Here is a 24,293-nt window from a genome sequence, read left to right on the forward strand (position 1 = left end):
CTTAAAAACATTTTATTTTTACTAATACTATGTACAGCATACATGTACAATTATTAATCAGACATTTGTATTTTGCAGTGCCCGTCTTTTCTATTTGCCTTTGAATTATTCCTGTAATTCATCAGATTTCCTATGGCACTACACAAACTGGAGTAATGTCATATTTATCAGTAAGGGTTGAACAAAGAAACAAATCGCATAGTTATCTGAACAAGCAGAGACATCAGAAAGAATCACAAGTTATGTCAGTATTGATTCTTTGTATCACTGGCATCAGAAAAGTAAAGGGACGTTTAGATATGTATACAAGCTATAAGAAACGGTCACTATACTGACTATCTCTATCTTCCCAGATACTCATCACCTTTCTACCCATCCAACTTCATGGATGCTCTCTTTCTCAAAAAAAAAAATAGAAATAAATTCCCAAACCAAAATTCAAAACAAACAAACAAGCAAAAATACTAATAAGGCAAAAATGTGGAATTGTGTTAGCATGCAAAAGCCCTGCACATGTTCAAGGCAAACATCTCCCAGATGGGAACAAAGACCCATCTGTAACCAAGGAGATATTTATTTGCAATTGATACCTGCTAGGAAGGAAAAATCAGTTTGCTCCAATACCATGTCACTGAGTCTATCAATCACACTCCACGGCAGGCCACAGGTCCAGGAGTAGTTGGCCAAAACAATCAGAGTCCATGTTTTCCTTTGTCTGTTTTTCGCTTTGATTTTAATTATTTTTCCTATTGAAGGCAATTCTAAGAGACAAGGTACCCATATTAGAGAGAGAGAGAGCGAGTGAGAAAGAGAGAGAGAAGAGAGAGAGAGAGAGAGAGAGAGAGAGAGAGAGAGAGAGAGAGAGAGAGAGAGATCATTCTAGTAACTTAACAGCACACCTGAAAAGTTCTAGGACAAAAGAGAGTCACACACCAAAAGGAGTAGATGGCAAGAAATAATCAAAATTGGGGTTTAAATCAACAAAATAAAGGAATACAAAGAATCAATGAAACAAACAATTTTTTGAGAAAATCAATAGGATTGACAAATTTTCACTCAAATTACCTAAAGTCCATAATATACAAATTAGCAAAATCAGAAATGAGAATTAGAAAAGACACTGAGAGAATCATAGGACATCCTTTAAAAACCTGTATTCCACCAAGCCAAAAAAATCTAAAAGAAATGGATAATTTTCTTTATAGGTAACATTTACCATAGATAAATCAGTATCATATAAGCAACTTAAACATATCCATAACCCCTACTGAATAAGAAGTAGACATTAAAATCATAGAAAGTCAACTAAATCCAGGACCAGGTGATTTTATTGCCTTATTCTACCACACTTTCAAAGAAGATATTTGCCAAGTTAGGTCACAAAATAGAAAAAGAAGGACCATTGTTCAATTTGTTTTACAAAGACTACAGCTTCCCAGACATGGGAACCAAATAAAGAACAAATAAAGAAAGAAAGTAACAGACCAGTTTCCCTTATCAATATTGATTCAAATATTCTCAATAAAATACTAACAAACTAAATCTAAGAGCACATCTAAAAGGTAATCTACCATAATTAAATAGGCTTTATTCTAGAGATGCAGGGATGGTTCAACATATGTACATTAATAATTGTAACATCATATAAGCAGACTGAAAGGCAAAACATACATGATCATCTCATTAAGTGCAGAAAAGGACTTTGAAGAAATGGCTTTTAAATGATAAAAGTTCTGGAGTGAGTAGGAATACAAAGAACATACCTCAATATACTAAAGATTGTTTCCAAGTAGTCTAAAGCCAGCATCAGATTACATGAAGAGAAATTCAAAGCAATTCCACTTAAGTAAGGAACAAGACAATGTTGTCCACACTCTCCTTATCTATTTAATGTATTACTTGAAGTCTGAACTAGATCAAAAACACAGCTAAAGTTGAACAAATATATACAAATTGGAAGAAAAAATCAAAGTATAATCATTTATATATGATAAGATAGTATACGTAAGTGACCCTAAGGATTCTGTTTGGAAACCCCTATTGCTGGTACACACTTCAGCAATGTGGCTGACACAGAATTAACTCACAAAAATCAATAATATTTCTCACCTTTCACTGAAGGTGGAGAACTCATACTGGTGTCTACAGAGTGCCTTATCTCTTATATTCTATTGTGCTTGTACAAGAAAATTCTTTACATGTAGAAATGTAAACCCCAATCTAGCCACAAATGCTTAGATATACAGTTGTGTCCTGACCTGTAGAATACTAGCACAGTGATGACTCGAAGTTTGTCTGGTTTGAGTTAAGATCTACACCTCAAGCTGGAACCCATATACACCACTGCATGGGTGACCAAGACCCTGAGACTACATAGCCCTAGGACCTAGAGAAAACCCAAATGCTACTGTTTTAAATAAATTAAATTTAAAAACTTAAAAACAACCAGTGTCTTGTTCAATTACCATTAGAGAAATTTCCTCCTGTAGTAAATGGGACCAAATGCAAAGACTCACTGCCAGACATTATGCAGAGAGTGAAAGCACAGAGACCTCAGAGCAGTCCGCCCTAAATGGGATGCCTCCTAAAAATCCTTGCCCTATGGGCTCAAGTAGCCTTGTACAAAGGAATCTGGGAGAGTATGAATCAGAGATGAATGAGGAAAGCAAGAAAACAAGGTCCTCTAAGTCATCACAATCTGTGCACATATGAAGTCACAGAGACTGAGGCAGCATGCACAGGCCTACATGTGTCTCATTAGATGGAGTACTCGAGCTGAAAGAAGAAGTGGACACATACCCCTTCCTCTAATTCAGAAACAATCTCTATTTGATAACCACGTTCAAGTGCAAATTTAGTTTCATCCAAAGGAGTCTCACTGGGTAAACAAACTATTCTTAAGAGTAGACTGCACATCCAGCCGTAAATGGTCAGGAGAAAACAAACTCAATGATTTAATTAGAGAATCCTTGCCTCATAATTTCATTTCAGGGCTTTTTTTTAATTTATTTATTTATTAAAGATTTCTGTCTCTTCCCCGCCACCGCCTCCCATTTCCCTCCCCCTCCCCCAATTAAGTCTCCCCCCAGCCCGAAAAGCAATCAGGGTTCCCTGTCCTGTGGGAAGTCCAAGGAACCCCCACCTCCATCCAGGTCTAGTAAGTTGAGCATCCAAACTGCCTAGGCTCCCACAAAGCCAGTGCGTGCAGTAGGATCAGAAACCCATTGCCATTGTTCTTGAGTTCTCAGTAGTCCTCATTGTCCGCTATGTTCAGAGAGTCCGGTTTTATCCCAGGCTTTTCCAGACCCAGGCCAGCTGGCCTTGGTGAGTTCCCGATAGAACATCCCCATTCCCTTGTCCCACACACTGAGACAAGGGCTATTTTTTAAATCTTAAATTTTCAATATATATTATATAGATTTCTTTCTCCCTCTTTTTACTATACAAGTCTTCTGCATATATATCATTGCTTTCAATTTAGTATTTTTATGGGCTTTTTCAGTGTTTGAATGAGTGGGACTCTACATCTATTTTTTGGGCTTTTTCTTCATCACTTTTCCATCTGTTTTTTCATTTTGGGTTGTTCTGATGTACTGGCTTTGTTTTATCTTATAATACTTTATTTCATTTTATTTTATTATTAAATTTAGAAGCCTTTTTGTTTTCTAATGAGCGATAGGAAGGGGGTGAATCCAGATGGAAGGACAGGTGAGGAGGAACTAGGAGGAGAAGAAGGAGGAATAACTATAATCAGAATATATTATGTAAAAACAATTTCTTTTTAGTATGTGTGTGTTTGTTTATTTTTCTCTAGAAAACCCTGACCTTCATAATTTCTTTTTATGTTCAACTCTGAAAAAATATCTTTAATGTTATTTTCCTCACAGCCTCCTTTATCTGTTTGTTTCTAAGACAATAGATAATAGGGTTTAAGAAGGGTGGAACAATGGAATATAATACAGAAAGAGTCATCTCCTGAACTACTTCTGAGGTTACTGGAGTTCTTAGATACACATAGGCACCAGAAGTAAGGAACAAAGACACCACCACAATATGAGGGACACAGGTGGAAAAGGCCTTACCTCGCTCCCCTTTAACAGGAACCCTCAACACAGTTGATAATATGTGAATGTATGATACAGCAATTAAGACAAAGCAGCTGCCACTGATCCCAATAGCAGACAGAAGAATTAAGAGTTTGTTATTAAAGGTGTCTGAACAGGAAAGTCTCAGTAAAGAAGGGATATCACAGAAGAACTGTGGGATCAAATTAGACTGACAGAAAGACAACTGGATGGTTTTGACAGTGTGTACACCTGCAACGACAAGAGAACTAAGTAGGGAAGCCAGTGTCATCTGAACACAGACTTGGTGGTTCATGATCACAGGATAGAGGAGAGGCTTACAGATGGCCACATAGCGGTCATGAGCCATGACAGCAAGAAAGAGAATCTCTACACATGCGCAAAAGAAGACCAAAAAGATCTGCGCTGCACAGCCAAGCACAGAGATATTTCTGTGGCCAGTGAGAGAGTTGACACAGGCATTGGGGACAGTGACAGAAACGTAGCACACGTCTAAGATGGACAAATTCCTTAGAAAGTAGTGCATGGTGTGTTCAGGGCCTGGTCAACTGTGTCTAAGATGGACAAATTCCTTAGAAAGTAGTACATGGTGTGTTCAGGGCCTGGTCAACTGTGTCTAAGATGGACAAATTCCTTAGAAAGTAGTACATGGGTGTGTTCAGGGCCTGGTCAACGGTAGTAACAATGATGATGATCAGGTTCCCTAACAGGCTGCCCAGGTACACCAGCAGGAACAGGACACTGAGTAGGAGCCTGAGCTCATAAGTTTCAGCAAAAACCTCCAGGAGAAACTCAGTCACCAGGGTGGAATTGGTCATGGTCTCAAAGTACAGGTTTATCTGTAAAAGAAAAGCAATGACAGAGAGTAACCCAAAATAATTGATAGATCACTAACATTTCTTATAATGCCCTTTACTTCTATTTTCTAAAACTGACTTTATGCATTAAAAGTCAAGTATTTATTTCTTTGATTTGCGTATGTTTTTATCATGCATATTTGTTAACACACAAAGATAGCACAGTCTGCCTAGTTTTACAGTATGATGCTAAGTACTTTGAATTAGTTTCCATAATAATGTTTCCTAACTCTATTAACAACAAATATTAAATCAATTACATATGGCAAGTTTCTATTCCAGGTAAACTACCTGTATTTTTAGGAATGGCAAGAGAAAATCAACGCGTGGGATATATTTTTAAAATGGTGTTTTTATATTTATTGTCATATATTTATTTACATATAAAGTGCGTTTATATTCTATGATTATCTATATACATACACATAAACACACACACACACATATATATCAGGAGGAATGGGGAATGTGAGTGGAGGTGAGATACGTGGACATAAGAGAACAGGTTGCAAGAGAGAGAGAATGAACACCGAAGAAGAGAATGTTTAAGAAAATATCTCACTTTTTAGAATGTCTGAGACCTTCAGAATAGGTCATTTGCCTGGAAACTCAGGCACAGTTTAACTTTCCGGCTTAAGGAAGAATTTTCTCTTCTTGGTGAAACCTTAGGTTTTCGTGAGATTCGCTCATACTAAAGATGATAATCTCAATTTCTTAACACAAAGTATTTAGAATGTGAACAATATCTATATACATATCCACACCAACGTTTGGAATATTATTTGGCTAGCTGGGTCCTGGAGCAAACACAAATTTATACATAAAACTAAACATGATACAATGCATGAAAGCTTTTATGTCCATGGGAGTTGGGCTCCAAGCTTGATTGGGCAGCGATCTACAGAATTAAATGTCATACCATGTTCTTCCAATAGTGATCAGCATACTGTTATATTCCCTAAATAATGTACAATATGAAAAATTAAGTTCTAAATTTTATACTTGTGTACAGGGGTGTTAAAGTGCATAATTTTATGCCCATGTCATTAAAGGTAAGCTTTTCTCAGATTAATAAAATAATGTAACAAGTTTTATCAAATGTCATGGTGACCACCAAAGATACTACTTAGATATAAAACATTAATTAATTAAAAACAAAACAGCAAGAAAACAGACATGAAGCAGGTAACAAAGGAATGGCAAGTGGTGAATTAGCTATAGATCACTTTTTCTTTAAAGTATATGACGCATTAGAAATGTCAAAATACTAACAGCATCTCATCAGCCCTCATTGATCACCATGTTCAGAGAGTCCAGTTTTATCCCATGCTTTTTCAGTCACAGTCCAGCTGGCCTTGGTGATCTCTGAACATGGCGATCAATGAGGGCTGATGAGAAGCCAAGGACAATGGCACGGGGTTTTGATCCTGCTTAATGTGCTGGCTTTGTGGGAGCCTAGCCAGTTTGGATGTTCACCTTCCTAGATATGGACGGAGGGGGGAGGACCTAGGACTTACCACAGGGCAGGGAACCCTGACTGCTCTTTGGACTGGAGAGGGAGGGGGAGAGGAGTGGGGGGAGGGGGAGAAAGGTGGGAGGAGGGGAGAAGGGTGGGAGGAGGGGGAGGGAAATAGGAGGATGGGAGGAGGCAGAAACTTGTTTTTTTTCCTTTTCTCAATAAAAAAATATAAAAAAAATACTAACAGCATGAAATGTACAAAAGTTACATTTACTTAGTGACAGTAGTGAACATTAACTACTTTAAGCATTATTTACATAATTTATTTCTTTTCCCAAAATCGTAGTAAATCATTTCTTTAAGATGCAAAGACAGAAAAACTATTCTTCCAAAATATATATTTTTATGACATCTATTGAATGTATCAGCATATCTCTATTATATGTAACAAGTGTCTATCAAGATGGTAGTCTAAAATCCCCACAAATTAGTTTAGAGCAATAGTAAAGCGAGCATTGAAATTAAAACCTAAGACTCAGTTAAAGAATACAACAGCTAACAAATCACTGACTGAAATGCAAAAGATACCAGATGCAGGTTTTATCAGAAGATGACCCACCTTGCAATGGATGAACAAAACTGGAGTCTATGGTGTGTTCAGTGTCACCTTTGGCAGAAGAGCAAGATGGCAATTCGGAAGGAGTAACTCAGCATCAGATCAGTCAGGAATTATGGCTACAGAAAAGGAAAACTGGTCACCTACAAAGTTAATTCTTTCACAAAGGTCCACGATGGCCACTCAGGATAATTATATAGCATCATATTTTGGACAAAGTACAGGGTGATATTATGTTGAAACTCCACAAGTTATTGAGAAGCTAGACCTAGCTGTTGTTACCAGGTGTAGCCTACAAGTATAAATGTAAATTGTCAATATCTTCGCAGGGATTTTAAAAACTCTATTCATATACTTTAAATATAAAAACAATGTTGGAATTTAAATGGCAATATAGTAAGAAGAAGCAATGCACAAGGTAATATTGTATGACATCTTTGCCAAGATTGCAAGACATCCCATCTGTAAAAAAAAAAAAAATCATACAACTGCAGCTGAGGTGAATGGCCAGAAGGAGCAAGTATAGCTACACAAGACTACCTTGCTTGGGGATCTATTACAATCGCTCTAAAAAGTTGCCTAAAAGAAGTCAAACATCATTAAGTTACAGATACCTGTGCTTCACATATGAGTATATCTCAATATAAAATGCAAACTAAAAGTTTTTTAAATAAATGCCACAATAGAAAGATAAGATTTTAATAATCAGCCTTCAAAATGCCCAATAGCTCACATTGCAAATAGATGTTAAAAATGGCAGATGTGCACACCATGTACCAAAAGGATCTCACAGAAATATATGGAACATTCACCACAAAAGTGTTGATATAGTTATGCGCTGAATATTCTCCAGCTATAAGATTCATGAATTCTTTAGCCTGATAATCACTGATTTTGAACACAACCACATTCCGCCTTTCATCCATTTGAAGCAGCATGGATTGTCCTGTATGACACTCTTATTTCATATCTTCCACTGAACATACTAGTGGGAAATTTTCCATAGCATGTAGTCCAAAAAATAATAAGTAAAATTAAGGAACCTGGACTACTTTATTTAGATTCAGTGTGATTTGTTATTGTGTTTATTTTTGGTTTTGGATAATAATATAATTACATTTCTCCTTTATGTTTTCTCCCTTTAAACCTGTCCATAAATCTCTCTGTGTTCTTCAGATTCATGACCTGTTTTCCAGCTGTTATAGCCCTCATAAATGTATTCATATGTACATATTTATTCCTAAGTAAACTTGTTCATTTGGTATATAATGAATTGACCATTTATCACTAAATGACCAATTTAAAACTTCACTTTAGAAACCAGTAAGCATTAATATAATTTAAATAATACAGTTTATGTTTTTCAAAATTAAATATTCATGTTTGAAAAAATAAGGTGATAATACTTAATATCTGCAGAAGTATGGAAACTATCTTACTACATCCTGAGGTTCATAATGGGTTTTTCAAAGCTGAATATTCATAATTGTTCATTTTCAGAACGGATAAACCAATACACATGCATTCAATAACATTTCTTCACTCAAACTATTAAAAAACTGAAAAGATATTCAAGAGTATTTTGTCAACATAATATGTAGCAATGTGTTAAAATACTAATGGCAATGAATACATATCCCCTTTTGATGAAATATGCCAAGTTTTTTATAAGCCTAGAGCAAAGAATTAATCCTCTGGGAAGAATATAATATATTGACATGAATATAATTAAAGACATATTTATTTATAATTACATATTTTTAATACATAAATATATTTTAAACTTCCAGTGAGATCTGAAGACAGGTTGAAAGTCTTTCTTAAAGGTTACCATTTAACTTTTATATATAATAAGTTTATTTAATGTTTATAAATGATTTTATATATCTATTTTAAATTATATTTCTTTGATTTTAAAATGGTTTATTCTTAAGTTTTTGCTAAAAGTTATGCACAGTTGAAATGGAGCTTAAAGAGTTAAGGTTAGAGAGAATGAACACTTTCTTTATCAGGTAAGTATTTTTAAGAGTTGTATCTTATACAATATGCGTTAAGCATTTTTATCACTTTTACAAATAAACTGTTTACGATTTCAATATAATAAAAATAAATTTCAAGTAAAATAATATTATCAAAACACACTAAAGAAAGTCTTCATAATTGGTTCATGGAAAATCTTTACAAATATGGGAAGAGGGACTTAATAGCTGGCTCAGCAGTAGTTAGGGGCATTGGCTGGTCATGCGGAGGACCTGGATTCAGAATCAGCATCGCATGGTGGCTAATAACTGTTCGACAATTCCAGCTCTAAGGGTTCCTGCAGTCTTGTCTGGCCTTCTCTAAAGACAGTTCATACAGGTGGTATGCATGCATTCTTGCAAGCAAGACACCCATACACATATAGTTAGGAATATATACTATATGAGTTTATATACATCTGAATATGTACCAATGAAAAAAGAGAATGTGATACTGAAAGAGAGAAAGAAGGGTGTGTGGGATTGTTTGGAGGAAGAAAAGGGAAGGGAGAAAAAATATAATTATATAACTTCAAAAAATCTTTTTAAATGTTTTCAAAAAAAGTTTACAAAATTTTTTAACGCCAGGTACGTATGCATCTGCTACATGGATAATGCATACATAAATATCTTAATATAGCAAACATTTTAAATATAATATGAATATATTATATTATAAAAATTATATTATAAAAAATGCTTCAATCCTATGTCTTTCTTTCCTGGGATTGTTTTATATACAGTTGTGTATCATTTTGTAAATACTGAATAAAAGGATATTGTAAGTAGAAAGTATTAGTCAGGTGGCATAGAAACACATTGATCAGCTGTAACATTTTATGTATGACACTTTTGTCTACCACACTCCATGATAGTGCTGTCATACTTATAAGGAAACTTCTACAAAATAATAAGGTCTTTCTGCGATTACTTTTCTCTAAAAGTAAAGGATGCCGTCTTCACTCATTCTCTTAATGAAATTACTGGCTGTTTCACAGGTGAAAAATATGAGTTTTCTCAAACATTCAGGACTTGTAATTTAACTGCCTTTTCCCTTTTAAAAGCTTTCAATCTGAAGTGAGGGAAATTCTGGGAAATCCCCTCGTATGTAAATAAGAGGGACGATGCAGGACACTCACCAGGCGTTGCTCGTCATTCAAAAATGAGACTGAAACTCTCTGTTGTTAATTTTTTCAAATAAATTCTTAAAGATAGTTCATGCTATCTATAATAGGATACAACAAGTCTCCAAATGAGTAAAAGACCACTCTTGTCTTTTAAAAATTGGCTATTTATGTCCTCTTTTATTGAAAATGTAGGCATCCTCCTGAGTGCAAAGGTTCTAAGAACACAGGCTTTAATTGGGACAAAATGTCTAGAGGATTAAGGTAGGTGATTATTTATAGAGAACTGATGAAACTGGACCCAATTAAAATACAGGACTAGACACCAGCAGAAGAACAGGATCAGATGTCTCCTGAGTCACTTGAAAGTGTGGCAATGGTGATTAAGATAATGGAATAGAGTGGATAGCACATGGGTAGTCTCTAACCTCTGAAATATGTGGCAGGTTCCTGCATGGACCTCAGGACAATATTCTCTGTGGCTTTCACATCCCAAACCAATCAGATATTCTCTCTCTCTCTCTCTCTCTCTCTCTCTCTCTCTCTCTCTCTCTCTCTCTCTCTCTCTCTCTCTCCTTTTTCTCCCCTCATCCCCCTTTGCCTTTTCTCTCTCTCTCTCCATCTCTTTCCTCTACATTTTGATATGCTCATCTATGAGAGATACTGAAAGAAGAGAATGAAATCATCCCTTTTAAAACCAAAAACAGACATGTAAAGTTTGATAGCTAAGGATTGCAACAAGGAATTAGGTCTTTGAATATCCATTAACCATAACATCAAGACCAATAGCAGCATGCTCTGTGCTCAAAAACTGCATTAAAACCCAAATGGCACTTTTCAGTTTCATGGGTTTTCAAAAAAAATTTAAGTCTTTCAACTCCTTTTTTTTAGTTTTTTTGCAGATAAAAAAATATGTAAAAATGTATATTATGAATTACACTTTGAAGTGTTAAATGAAGTGAACCCTTTGGGTAAAGATTTTGCTGTAACCTCCTCAGAGCACACTTGACATCATTGTTTCTCAGACTGTAGATCAAAGGATTTATTGCTGGAGATGAAACAGTGTAGATCACAGAAAAAAAGCCTGTCTGTGATTGAAGGTTCTTCTGCGGGAGCTTTCAGAAATACAAAGCAAGTAGTAGCAATAAAAATAGTGAAAACCGTAAGGTGTGGTAGGGTAGATCTCGCAGGTTACGGTGTCCATTTGGTAGGAGTGGTGGTGTAGCAGTCTGCCAGCAGGATTCTTACCTGCTAACTGGATGATGGGGTTCAGGTGGGAGGTAGAAGGGCATGGGGATTAGGGCCTAGGGATTGGGTCAGTTTAGCTGGGACCTCAGTCACTCACCTCTTCCTTCAATTGGTGCAGGCATGCCTGTGTCTCTAGGGGCTGTTGCTCTTGTAGGGGGAATTTGGTCAGGGGAAAGGTTATGGGTTTTCTATTTCTTACTTTTTATGTTGCAGAATACTCTATATTTTACATATCCCTCCAGAAATACTTAATTTTATATCTATTATTTTAGAAAAACACTAAATCTGAATATTATATATAGACATATATCTGTAATTTTAGACATAACAGATACACACAGAGAGAGAGAGTATGGTTTTTTTTAAGTACAATTATTTGTCTAAGAGAAAATACATTAGAATTTCAAATAGACTGAGAAGATGAATCAATTGGTAAAATTATTTCCTTACAAGTAAACCTTGATTATCTTAAGTTGTGTTTTGTTTTTCATGTTTTTATTATAGTGATGATAAAATAACTAATAACATGAATATGTGGCAAGAGTCCTTAGAGAAATTTTCAGCATATAGTTTAATATTTACTAAAAACTAAAATAACCTTTTTCATTATAATTTAGAGTATATGTGTTTGGTTTAATATAATCCTGGGAAAAGTGTGAGCTATGTTTTTCATGATCTATTCTGGTGTATTTTCAGGGGACTGATCAGTTCTTCCTATAAAAAGCACCAATTCTTATAACTAATTAAGAGAAAAGTAAATAATAAGTAAGGCTATTCATAAAGGTTTTCCCTTGGGTAATGTTAAGGTTGTAGCCAAGTGCCTTAAAGATCTATCAGAGCCCTTTGGATTACACAGTGCTTCAAAGGAAATCTAAGCAAAATTTATAAGACGGTAAATGATTTTCTTATTTGCTTTATTCTGTACTAGGAAATGATTACAACTTTGGATAGACTTTTGAATCTTTTCAGGTGCCTAAATCATAACTAGATGTTATGATTACAGAGTTTGCAAATCTTTAGTTGATACATCAATAATCCAGATGCTAATGTCTATAAGAAATTTTGACTCCTCATTTGGACCTCTTGGAAAATATTCCTATAAAATTGAATGACTAATCCCTTTGCCAGGAATCTGAGGCATCTGAATTGCTTTAAAGTACATATTGCAAATTTCTGGTGATAAAATATTAAAATACATTGCTCTGAATAAATGATTATATTATATATAATATGTAATATATAAAAGATATTATGAGAATTAGAATAGTTATCAAAAGCAATGCAAATTATAAGTGATTTCTTCACTATTTTTGAATTTTTTTCCATGTTTCTTCTTCCTGATGGTTACAATGAGCTGGCAAACATCATCATGATTCTTAGCTCCCTGCCACACTTCCTTCCTGCTTACCACTGCTTTTTCTGAAATGATCTAAACAAGACTTACCTTTATTTTATAGTAGAACTATTCTTTTTAAAGTATCTTCTGTGGCAATATCTATCCTGTTCAATTGTCCTCTGCATTTGGTGTGAATTGAAAGCCTTTAAAAAAAAATTTAGCAGCCACACAGCTAATCTATAAACTTTGCCATGTCACTGTCATAGGATTTGTTTTTGTGTACTATTTTGACCTCCTCCTTCGGAAAATAAGCTTTCCACTGCCCCACAAAATTCTTTTTGTCACTACCATTTAGTACCATGTGTAATATATGTAACATTGTATCATTTTTTTCAATGATACTAGTCTATACCTAAACCTAAGTAACCAGTAATATACCAATATAAATTATATAAAATATCATAGTATACTGGATCTTACTAAAAGCTATTTTCAGAAAACATGATGTGATAAGAGAAATATGGGGGAACTAAAGAAGGAAGTATTTTGATGTATTCATTTTTCAAGACTCCTTTATAAACAAAACACCCTGACATCCTGACATGTCTCTACTACAAATGTGTGTAGCTGAACAACTCAAATTTTTAAATTATATCCTTTCTTTAAGATATATCTAATATTTTTATTTCCTGTGAATTTATGGGATTTATTTGCATTTGTTTTTGTGTTCATTTGTGCCTGTCTGGAGGCTACAAACAATCCAGTAGGTGTTAGGAACTGGAGTTACAGTCAATTTTGAGCCATCAACTAGGTCTTGGAAGCTGAAATAACAGTTTTCAGTGGCTGGGCCAAGTTTCCTGCCTCTCACTTTTTTCTTTAATTTTCTCTTCTAATTTGTTTTTAATTTTTGAGAATATAATTCGATTACAATATTTCTCTTTTGCCCTACCTTATTCCAAAGCCACACATACGACTCTATTCCTTCTGTCAAATCCATAACCTCTTTTTTGTTGTTGTTGCTTTGTTTTACTAAGAGATTTTGCAATGTATTTGTGAATAATAGTGAATAATCTCGCAATGTGTGCACTTCACCAGGAAAGCAACCTCTCCCATTTTCCAGGAGGCCCCAACTTTCATCTCTTAACAAAGTCAGTGATATATTCAGTATTTTAGGATTGGATCAGTTTAAGATGGTATAAATACTGAACAAAAACTATGTTCATATGACCTTGTTTACATTCACGAGGACAGGGATATATGTTTGTATATAGTATTTTAGACTATTTAATATAACAATAACTGAGAGTTATAACTACAACACTTGGCTACTTTTACACATAAATGTAATGTGATAGATAATATTATTTTCTTAAGTAAGGGCACTTGCTTTGCTTTGTTTTGGAAATCTTATGCCACACGAAACCTCACTTTAGAGAGTTTGAGCAATTAAGGTGTGGTTGATCACCACAGAAAATAAACAAAAATCAAATGTGAAAGTTAGGGAAAGAGGCTGATAATATAAACATATAGGGTAACCAAGTATTTTAAAATAGTAAGAAGACCTCAGAGATTACAGGAATGAATTATAAGAGCTATGAATTCTCAAGCACTCCTTTTCAAATTGTGGCCTGGTTGTTAGTTATCTCTCTTATCAACATACAGAATTTTATCTGTAAGCAGAAATTTGATGAGGCTGAATTGAGGATGATCCCTATTTGATTCAGCTATTTGCATTACAAGGAGTTTATGTATTAGACATGTAATCTGGAGACAAATTCGTCCCTAGGAGATGATTGTTTCTCCTTATGGGGCACAGGCTCACCTTTGAGGGATGTGTGAGAAGAAAGCTTCTCTTCAATAAAGATTTAGCCAATGAATGTAAGCATCCATGTGCTATTCAAAGGGTCCCGAACACATTGTCAATGGTGGAATTTGGCAATCTCTTTAAAGTATTACAGGTACAAGAAAGACACTAACTTTGTTGAACAACTTTGAATGGTAAATGTGGCTATGAAAAGTTGAGCAGAGATCTCACCCAAGATTAAGATGAAGGAAGTAAAATACAGAAGAGAGAGAATCTAAGGTTTTATCCTGTTGTTTCTTGCACACTAGATTACTGCAGTCTCAGGTGAAGAGCCATTTCTATTAGGAAAAGCACCATATATTTCTGTTAAGATTTTTCTCAAATTTGTGACAAAGCATGGTACAATAAATTGGTATAAATGATAACTCAATAAAATTTATGTAATAAGTGAAAGTATTACTTTATGGAAAGATAAGATGTGGACTATTAAAAATAGGGAACAACCTATGTAGTGTTCTGGATCCATTTTTGTACATCAGTTGTAAATATTTTAGACTGTATCAATTTTTGTTCATTTATCATACTTGACAGGTCATTTGAAGACTATAGAATGCCCAATCTCACGAGAATAACAGGATTCATCCTTACGGGGCTTTCAGACACCCAGGAGCTACAGACTGTCTGTGGAGTATTCTTCCTGGTAGTGTACCTAACAATCCTGATGAGTAACTTCCTTATCATCACTCTCATCACGCTGGATCTGAGGCTCCAAACACCCATGTACTTCTTCCTGAAGAATTTGTCCTTGTTTGACATCTTCTTTGTGTCTGTCCCAATCCCAAGTTTCTTTGTCAACAGTCTAACTCACAACAATTTTATTTCCATTCCTGGTTGTGCCTTCCAGATACTTTTTATGACTTCTTTTTCAGCAAGTGAGACAATTGTCCTGACTGCCATGTCCTATGACCGCTATGTTGCCATCTGCTGTCCCCTGCATTATGAGGTCATTATGAGTAGTCGAACCTGTATGCTGATGGTGGCTGTTTCCTGGGCTACTGGAGTACTCTTTGGAGCCATATATACAGCTGGAACATTTTCCATGCCTCTCTGTGGCTCCAATGTGATCCCACAGTTTTTCTGTGATGTCCCCTCATTGCTAAGGATTTCCTGCTCTGAAACACTTGTGGTCGTTTATACAAGTCATGGAATTGGTCTGTGTCTAGGCATGTCTTGCTTTACATGTGTGATGATCTCTTACTATCACATATTATCCACTGTGCTTAAGATTCCTACTACTAAGGGTCAGTCCAAAGCATTTGCCACATGCATCCCCCACCTCACTGTTTTCACTGTTTTCATTGCCACTGCTTGCTTTGTCTATCTGAAGGCTCCCTCAGATGTACCGTCAGTCACAGACAAGCTTTTTTCTGTTCTCTACACCGTATTACCTCCAGCACTTAATCCTTTGATCTACAGCCTGAGGAACAGGGATGTCAAGTGTGCTCTGAGGAGGTTACTTCAAAATCTCTGCCCAAGGGGTTCACTTCATTTAACACTTCAAATTATCTTGTCACAAGTTACAAGAAAGTTTTTATAATTTTTGACTTTAGAAAGACAAGTGTAGATACTCATGCTTGTCCTTAAAAATACACATTCAAAATAAGGCTAATACTATCTATGATCAGAAAATTAAGTTATATCTGGTTTGTTTCTGCTCCTCTATGATAAAACTGTCATCATTTGGGGAATATAACTTTCTAAAAGTATTAGTCTTTTTTTGGTAATTTTCAGTATCTGTCTATTGATACTTCTTATCTGGTTCATTTAGAAACAAAATTAATAACCACCACAACCAAAAAAATTTAGATGGTGGAAGTATATGATCAATCACACAGTTAACACATGATTTCTCTGTTAGTCTTTCTTCTGTTTGAAAAAAAAAAAAACAGTCAGGATTCGAAGCCATAAGCCCAGCGAATTCTGGAGATTTAACTCAAGCCTCAAAGTATTTTTAATGCGAAGACAAACTTGGAGAATGATTATATAAGGCAAGTTCTAAAAGAGAAATCGTAGCCAAGCAGATTGAAAGTGCTATCAGAGGGACACGGGAGAGACAGACACTTGTGTGACTATTTTCTACAGTTTCTCCTGAATAGAAGCATTCCTTACAGATGACGGAAGGCTGGCTTTTGAGTCTAAGGAACACAATATATGCCTTAAATAACCTTACAAGTTCTTGAGAATCTAAAGAACACAAGTCCCTTTCTGTTATTACAGAAGTGTTAAACAAGGGTTGGGGAGAAAGACTCTCTGACAATCCTTAGAGCCGGATGCAGCTCTGTGATCTATAAATCTATTTGAATTTCATGCATTCAGCAGCAGGACTGCAGTTTCTGTGAGTTTTCACCAAAACTGGATATGAAAACATTTTGTTGATGCAACTGCTTTTGAGTCCTCCAGGCTGCTGTAAGTAAGTAATCCCAATAAGCACATTAACTCAAAAAGTTGTATTTGCGTAGAATTGCTTTGGTTGTCTGTCTGGTATGCGTAGGTGTTGTTTCTCCACAGGATATGTTAGCATAGCAATGGGCAAGGTGTGTTTGTCAGCCTGCCTGTAGTCCAGTAAAGCATTCCATGTAACTGCATGAATATCATTGTTCTATCATCTGCTCAAAGAAGATATGGAACCAAATAAAATTATAATAGAAATCACATGTTTATGAAAAATTTCTCTAGATGAATTTCCTAATAAACCAAGCAGTGTTTTAATTAATGCAGTTTCTGTGTGCTTATTGTGGGTCTGGGAAGCCAGGAACAAACAAGCAGCCTCTGCCTACAAAGTACAATGATAATAAATACAATTTGTAAGAAAGTGACCCTAATATGCTTCACTCCACTTCAAACTGTAGCTATACATGATTTTGGTTAATTGCAACTGAATGTATTTTGAAGACCTAATTTACAACAAAAAAGGAGACAAATAAGACACATCACAATGGATACACCCATTAACATTAACTAATTTATGTAGAGAAAATAATTCTACCTGCCTTAACATGGTCCCCACAAATCACTCTCTCCAAGGTTTTATGTTCAGACCTCAGATGTTTTTATTATACAGATAAATGTTTATTTGCTAAAGTTTTGTGTCTGGTTATTGATTAGTTAATTGATGAGGCCAAGAATGTGGAAAGTCCTCTCTTTCCTTGCCAAACTTCCACACAAAATCTGTGATCTTGATTAAAACGCTCTTGTCTGTTTCTATATGACTGAGAATAGCCTAAGCACACATTTGAGAAATTTTGGTCCTAAATCAAATGTCCTGGTAAGCCAAATTTAATTTTCTTTTCTTTTTTTTTTAAAGGTTTGTTTGTTTATTTATTTATTTATTATGTATGGTGTTCTGTCTGTCTGTATGCTTGCTGGCCAGAAGAGGGCACCAGATCTCATTACAGATGGTTGTGAGCCACCATGTGGTTGCTGGGAATTGAACTCAGGACCTCTGAAAAAGCAGTCAGTGCTCTTAACCTCTGAGCCATCTCTCCAGCCCCAAATTTAATTTTCTAGTTTCTGTTTTTTTTCTTTTGTCTTGTCTGCCTTTTCTTGTCACACATTATGGCCTCTTTTTTTCTGTGTTTAAGCTCAAATAACATTAATTGTAAGCATACACAATGGTGCCAGAAGCCATTGCCTTATAAAACTTCTGGTGCAAGGGAAAAAGATGAAAAGAATGTTCAGGAAACATCAAAATAGGGTACAAAATCCTCTCAACCATAGGTGACATGTAACAAAAGAGAACACTTGTAGAAACATGTTCACTATATTGATAATTCATGAAGAGGTACACATTTTTAGGCACATGACTATCTAGACTTTCACTTTTTTCCAGAAACAATAAAAATTCAGAAAGAAATTATGATTTTTTAAACAAAGAAATTTAATAAATATCCTAGAATTTAAAAGTCACTATTTCTAATAGAAAACCAATAAACAGCAGGATCACCAAATCCAAGGAAGCAAAAAAGAAATGTTGATGATGAGAAGAGGATTACTTTTTTAAAGATTCAAAGACTTCACTATAAGATCCAAAACTTTGAACCTGCTACAGAAAACACTTCAAGATAAAGGCAGAGGCAAATATATATTTTTTCAGACTAATTTTTCACACTTATTTTTTAATTTTCTAGAAGTTTATACATGGGTACTACATTTGTATCATATCTACTACATCGTCTCTGCTTTTCAATTCCATCAATATCATGTCTTCACTTTCTCTCAACTTTATGGCCTACTTTTAATTATTACTATTGTTAGAGAGAAAGAGAGAGAGAGAGAGAGAGAGAGAGAGAGAGAGAGAGAGAGAAAGAGAGAGAGAAGCATGTTCTATTCCCACCACCTAAATCCCTCTGAAATATTCTACTATTGTGGAATAAAGGAAAATTCTGAATGTTCTGTTTCCTGCACACATCATGCTATTAGTAAAGAATTAAAGAGTTAAACATACGACATAATAGCGTGTTATATAATAAGAAATCATGTATTAATTTTCTATTTGGAAATAAGGCAGCAAAACTTAAAACTGCTGCTGCAATATAGCCATTTCATTGAACACAATATTTTCATTTAATTTTTACTTTGAAGACACATGTTTTGGTAATTATCAAAAATGTGTCAAAAAAGATATTACACAGAGAGTACTTTTAAATTGATACAAATTAGGATAAATGAAATAACTGACTCTAGTTAAACACATAACCGTGTGAAAGAGAAAAATGAAACATAGATAAGTATTAAGCAAGATACTTTAGCCTATATGTCTAAAATAAGGGCGGGAATATAAAGAAATCTTCAGCAAGTATATGAAGGATTCTTAAAGGGATGGTATGATCACATAAGTGTTATGCATACTTTAGAATTTGCTAGAGGAAATAAATGCCTAATATTTCTGAGATCTCAGAATTTCAGGAAAGAAGAATGATTTAAAAAAAAAAAAAGAAAAGCCACCAACAAGCCAGTGGGAATCCATATGAGTACGCTTCTCATTGCTGTGGCAGAATAACTGACAGCAAGGTCATACGGTGGGAGAGGAAGACACTCAGTTTGGTTCCTTTACAAAATCTATCTGAACTCATAAAATGGGTTTTTGTTTTTTCATATGAAGTTGATTATTGTTCTTTCAAGGTCTGTGTTGGGATTTTGATGGGGATTGCATGGAATCTATAGGTTGCTTTTGGTAGGATTGTCATTTTTACTATGTTGATCCTCCCTCTCCAAGAACATGGGAGATCTTTCCATTTTCTGGTATCTTTTTCAATTTCTTTCTTTAAAGCCTTAAAGTTCTTGTCAAATAGGTCTTTCACTTCGTTGGTTAGTGCTACTCCAAGATACTTCATGTTATTTGAGGCTATTGTGAAAGGAGATTATTTCTCTGATTTTTTTCTCAGCTTCTGAATCATTTATGTATAGGAGGGCTACCGACTTTTTTTTTTTTTGAGTTGATCTTGTATCCTGCCACATCACTGAAGGCATTTATCAGCTATAAAAGTTCTCTGGTAGAGTTTTTGGTGTCACTTATATATACTATCACATCATCTGCAAATAATCCTTTCTCCCAAGGATGCACATCCAGAAAATAAAGTCACCCACCCATCTTCCTACTAAGGTCAGTCCTCTCTGAAAGTGCCTTTAGAAAAATACACAAATTATTTTTCTTAGTTTATAATAAATCTCATCAAATTTATAAGAAACATTAGCCCCCTCAAATTTATGTCTTGACTACTTGCTGCCTGAAAGCATTACTTTTAACATTAGACCAAACTTCTTAAGTATGCATATTCACTTCATGAAGTCAAATTAATTTAATAAACCTCTAAAATTCCTATAGCCTTAACACTTACAACATTGCACAAATGTCTCTGGTCCAGAATCTTAGAGTGATGACGCACCTTTTAAGAGTGGATATTCATCCTGCTGAGAGGTTAGGTTTTGTTTCCAGTGTTTACATTAGGCTCTGCAGAATTGCACAAAACTCTACTCCATGATCTGTTCTGGCATTTGATATCATCGTTTTTTCACATGTATTAAGTCAAAAATATATGACATAATTTGAAATTAAATGACTATTTTTAAGTATATGATCAAATTTTCCCCTGAAACTCAAAGACATAGTATATCTGGGCTTAAAAACATTCTGTACTTCAAATATGTATACATAACTTCAAGAACTACTGGGTAGTGTTATGCTTTAAGTTATGCCGTTGAGTATCAAGTTGACAGGAGATAGTGTAGAGATGGCTAGTATTGATTGTCAATTTGATGAGATTAAGTTTTAGAGACCAACAGTCTGTAAGTGCAGAGATAGCCAGCGAGGTGTAAGCTTGGTGAAAGGATGTTCTGGGTGTGGGTAGCTCTATGCTCTATGTTTAATTCTTGGACATAAAATAAAACTGTGTAGGATATAATTTGAAGATATACTCTGTAATTTTGTTCCTTCTCATTGTATGTCCATGGTGACCAGATAATTCAGGATCCCACAACTATTATTTCTCTACCATGAAGTGCTACACCTGCAAGCCATGAATTAAAGTTAGTCCTTCCTTCCTCATGTCGACTTTTAGCCTCATATATTTTGACACATCTTTGAGAAAAGTAACTTACACAGGTGGTATGACAGGAGTTTTTAAACACAGTTCATAATATTTGTGTTTTGTAACATTTTTAAAGATATAATGTTGTCTCCAACATCATGCATTTTTTAACTGAAGAGATACGTAATTAATTGTGGGGAATATATGAGCATGTTCTTTATGATCTAACACAGTGTGTTTTCTTGTGAATAGGTGATGTGTTCTGTATGAAGTACCAATTATTACAACACTAATTGTCTTAAGACATAGATTCTTAATAAGGCTGTCCAAGATTTTCCTTTGGGGACTCTCAAGTAGTAGCCAAGTGACATTCAAAGGTCTGTTATAAATACTTTGACTATATAAGGTTTTAAATGAATCCATACCAAAGGTTACAAAATGGTAAAATATTTTTCTTATATTTGTATACTTATTATGAAAAATGATCACAGTTTATTATTTGAGTTTCCTTGCAACATTAGAGATGCAAAATATTATAGGATTTTGGATTTTCCAAATGAGATTTACATTTTCTATTTTCCCTTCAGGTGATCCACTGACAGAGGGAGCCCTAAGGTTTATGGAAAAAATTTTCCTCTTCAAATTAAAGTTACTGGAACATCTTCCTACAGTATCTAAAGAGTAACTCTTCTCAAGTAATGTAAAGAATCTGAATAATTTTAAGGTAAAAATTTCAATGTTATATAAATAAAATGTAAAACTATGCTCTCTAAAACAATTTTTAATGTATTGTAGTGTTGAGGAAATTGTAACATATATGGATAGCAATGTAACTTAGCAGAGATTTATGCACCCTTATTTCTCCTATTTACCATTTTTCAGTATTTTTCCAGCATTTTGGTTGGTATTGCTGAAATTCAGCTCTCTACCACATCTCCTTCCTGAGCACACAGAGATTTTTATCTCTAAATTGTCCAAATTGTATTTATCCTTATGTTACACTAGAGCTGTGTTTTCCTAAATGTCCTGGAAACTTTCATGGAATTCCCTTCAGCTTAAGCAGCCACCTGAACAATCTGTACATTATAATCATTTATTGACATAAAATAAGACATCTTAAGATTTTTGTTGTTTAGCAGAATATCTTGTATATTCTTATCTTTGCCTCCTCCAATGGAGAATAAGATGCCCCCGTACTCTCTACATAAGTCTCTATCACTTAGTCTTCTCTCTCTCTCTCTCTCTCTCTCTCTCTCTCTCTCTCTCACACACACACACACACACACACACACACACACACACACACAAACCTCCCTCCCACAGAGTTCTGTAATTAATTTTGACCCTGTAAATAATATAGTTTTAACATAAGGCATTTTATTTCCATCAGAACATATCAGATAATATTTAAAAGCAAATAATAAACACTATGACATGACAAAAATATTCAAGAAAACAAGAAGTCCTTTGCAACTGGGATTCTAGCTTTAGAAAGTCACAACTCATTAGAAATAACTGACTTTCACAGAAACCAAACACTGAACATATTAGTGAAAGATGGAAAAGGAACTTAGTAAATACAATTGCATTGAATAGCTTTCTCTTTAAAAATACTGATAAGAAGTCCACAATTAAACAGAGAAAAAGCATAAGAACCACTGTGTCAGATTGTACTATTTCATCACTGTTTGTCTGAGCACACAGTGTCTCAACTGTATCTTCAACATTACAGTTGACTCAGCTTAGAAAGACACACCCTTTTCAATCTAAATGGGAGTATTGTCAGATCTTTTATTTGTTTTGCAAAGTGATTATATATCAGATGTATCATTTAGAAGACTTGATATTTGTTCCCAGTAATTTTTCTTAATTCTCCTAGGGTCAGCCTCATCAGCGACTCACCTGCCTACAATCCTCTACTGTTCAAGCAAGAATTAGGGGAATGAGTGTTTATATATGTGGCCCTTTTGTAGTATGGAATACATGATGTAAAATATGGCCGTTAATAAGTTGGAAATAGTCTGGGTTCTTTTCTTTACTTCAGCCTTTAAAAGAGATTATACTGGCTTGAGGAAAACAACATACTTGTCCTCAATGTTGAGCAAGAATTTATTTAAAGTTTATGACAGTCAAAAACAAGGAAAATCATGGTAGCAATGTCAAGCTTTTCTCTTATCATTAGCATTTCATTGGGTACTTACTGTGGTTTTAGGTAAAGCAGCATCTAAAACACTATTATTATTTCATTAATATCTCTTATGAAAACTGTTAAGAAAAGAGTTGACATATAAGTTCAGCGAACTGATTCAACTTCTGTTACCCAAACTCATAGCCATATTATACAAATGCAAGTATGTGGTTACAGAACTAAATGAAACCCACATGTTTTATTTTTAGATTTTAGGTATTTTATTTTATTTTTCTGTACTTTTACTTTGTTTATTTCTGTGCTTTAATGCATAATGCCAATATTATATATGATAATGTTATCTTTTTATACATTCGTACTTACCACATCAAGGTAATTTTTAGACTTATCTTTACGTTCATCTATCATTTCTCTATGGTCCAAACATTCAAAGTTATTTCTTATACCTAGATGAAATACACTCAATATTCATAAAAAACCCTGATTACCACTTAAATGGAAACAAGGCCTCTTGAAAACACAAAGATTCCTGCTAGAATAATTGTGACTATACAAATTAAACAAAATAAGGCTGATGTATACCACACCTGCTTGTGCTGCTCAGGCTTAATTTTAAAACGGTGAGGAGCTATGACTCTGTAGCTCAATTATAGAATGTGGTTATATTGACTGAGCCTTAAAGACAATATAAGGAGAGAGAGGTGGAAGAGAGAAGTGAGGAAAGGAAATCAGAGAGAAGTAAGCAAGTGAAGGGAGAAGGATGGAGAGAGAGGCACATAGAAAGAATATACAAATATACAGTAGGGAGAGAGAGGGGAAGAGAGAAAATGAGGGATTGAGGGGAAGGGAGAAAGAAATAAGAATTTTTGAAAATGTATTTGTACCTTAAGTGTAATTTCTTGATCCCTTTCCACAGGGCATTTCTGTATGTCAGTGTTATCATTTTGGGGGGTAATGCCAATTTTTACTCATTTTTGTTTTCCTCTTAAAGGGACTGAAAAGATTCTGGT

At 34.7% G+C, this 24,293-nt stretch overlaps 2 protein-coding genes across 2 annotated transcripts; one reads left to right on the top strand and one right to left on the bottom strand.

The window, feature by feature from the left end:
* Positions 1-3,846: 3,846 nt before the first annotated feature.
* LOC142837459 (olfactory receptor 14C36-like) lies at positions 3,847-4,903 on the bottom strand. The gene is made up of 2 exons (XM_075952542.1): positions 4,713-4,903; positions 3,847-4,594 (listed from the first exon to the last, which is right to left on the bottom strand). The coding sequence occupies exons 1-2, from the start codon at positions 4,901-4,903 to the stop codon at positions 3,847-3,849; spliced, it is 939 nt and encodes a 312-aa protein (XP_075808657.1).
* A 10,254-nt stretch (positions 4,904-15,157) lies between these two features.
* On the top strand, positions 15,158-16,144 carry LOC142837492 (olfactory receptor 14A2-like). Its single transcript, XM_075952582.1, has one exon. The coding sequence runs from the start codon at positions 15,158-15,160 to the stop codon at positions 16,142-16,144; it is 987 nt and encodes a 328-aa protein (XP_075808697.1).
* Positions 16,145-24,293: the final 8,149 nt, after the last annotated feature.

The sequence above is a fragment of the Microtus pennsylvanicus genome, chromosome 18, assembly GCF_037038515.1.
Source record: "Microtus pennsylvanicus isolate mMicPen1 chromosome 18, mMicPen1.hap1, whole genome shotgun sequence".
In the NCBI taxonomy this organism is placed as follows: domain Eukaryota; kingdom Metazoa; phylum Chordata; class Mammalia; order Rodentia; family Cricetidae; genus Microtus; species Microtus pennsylvanicus.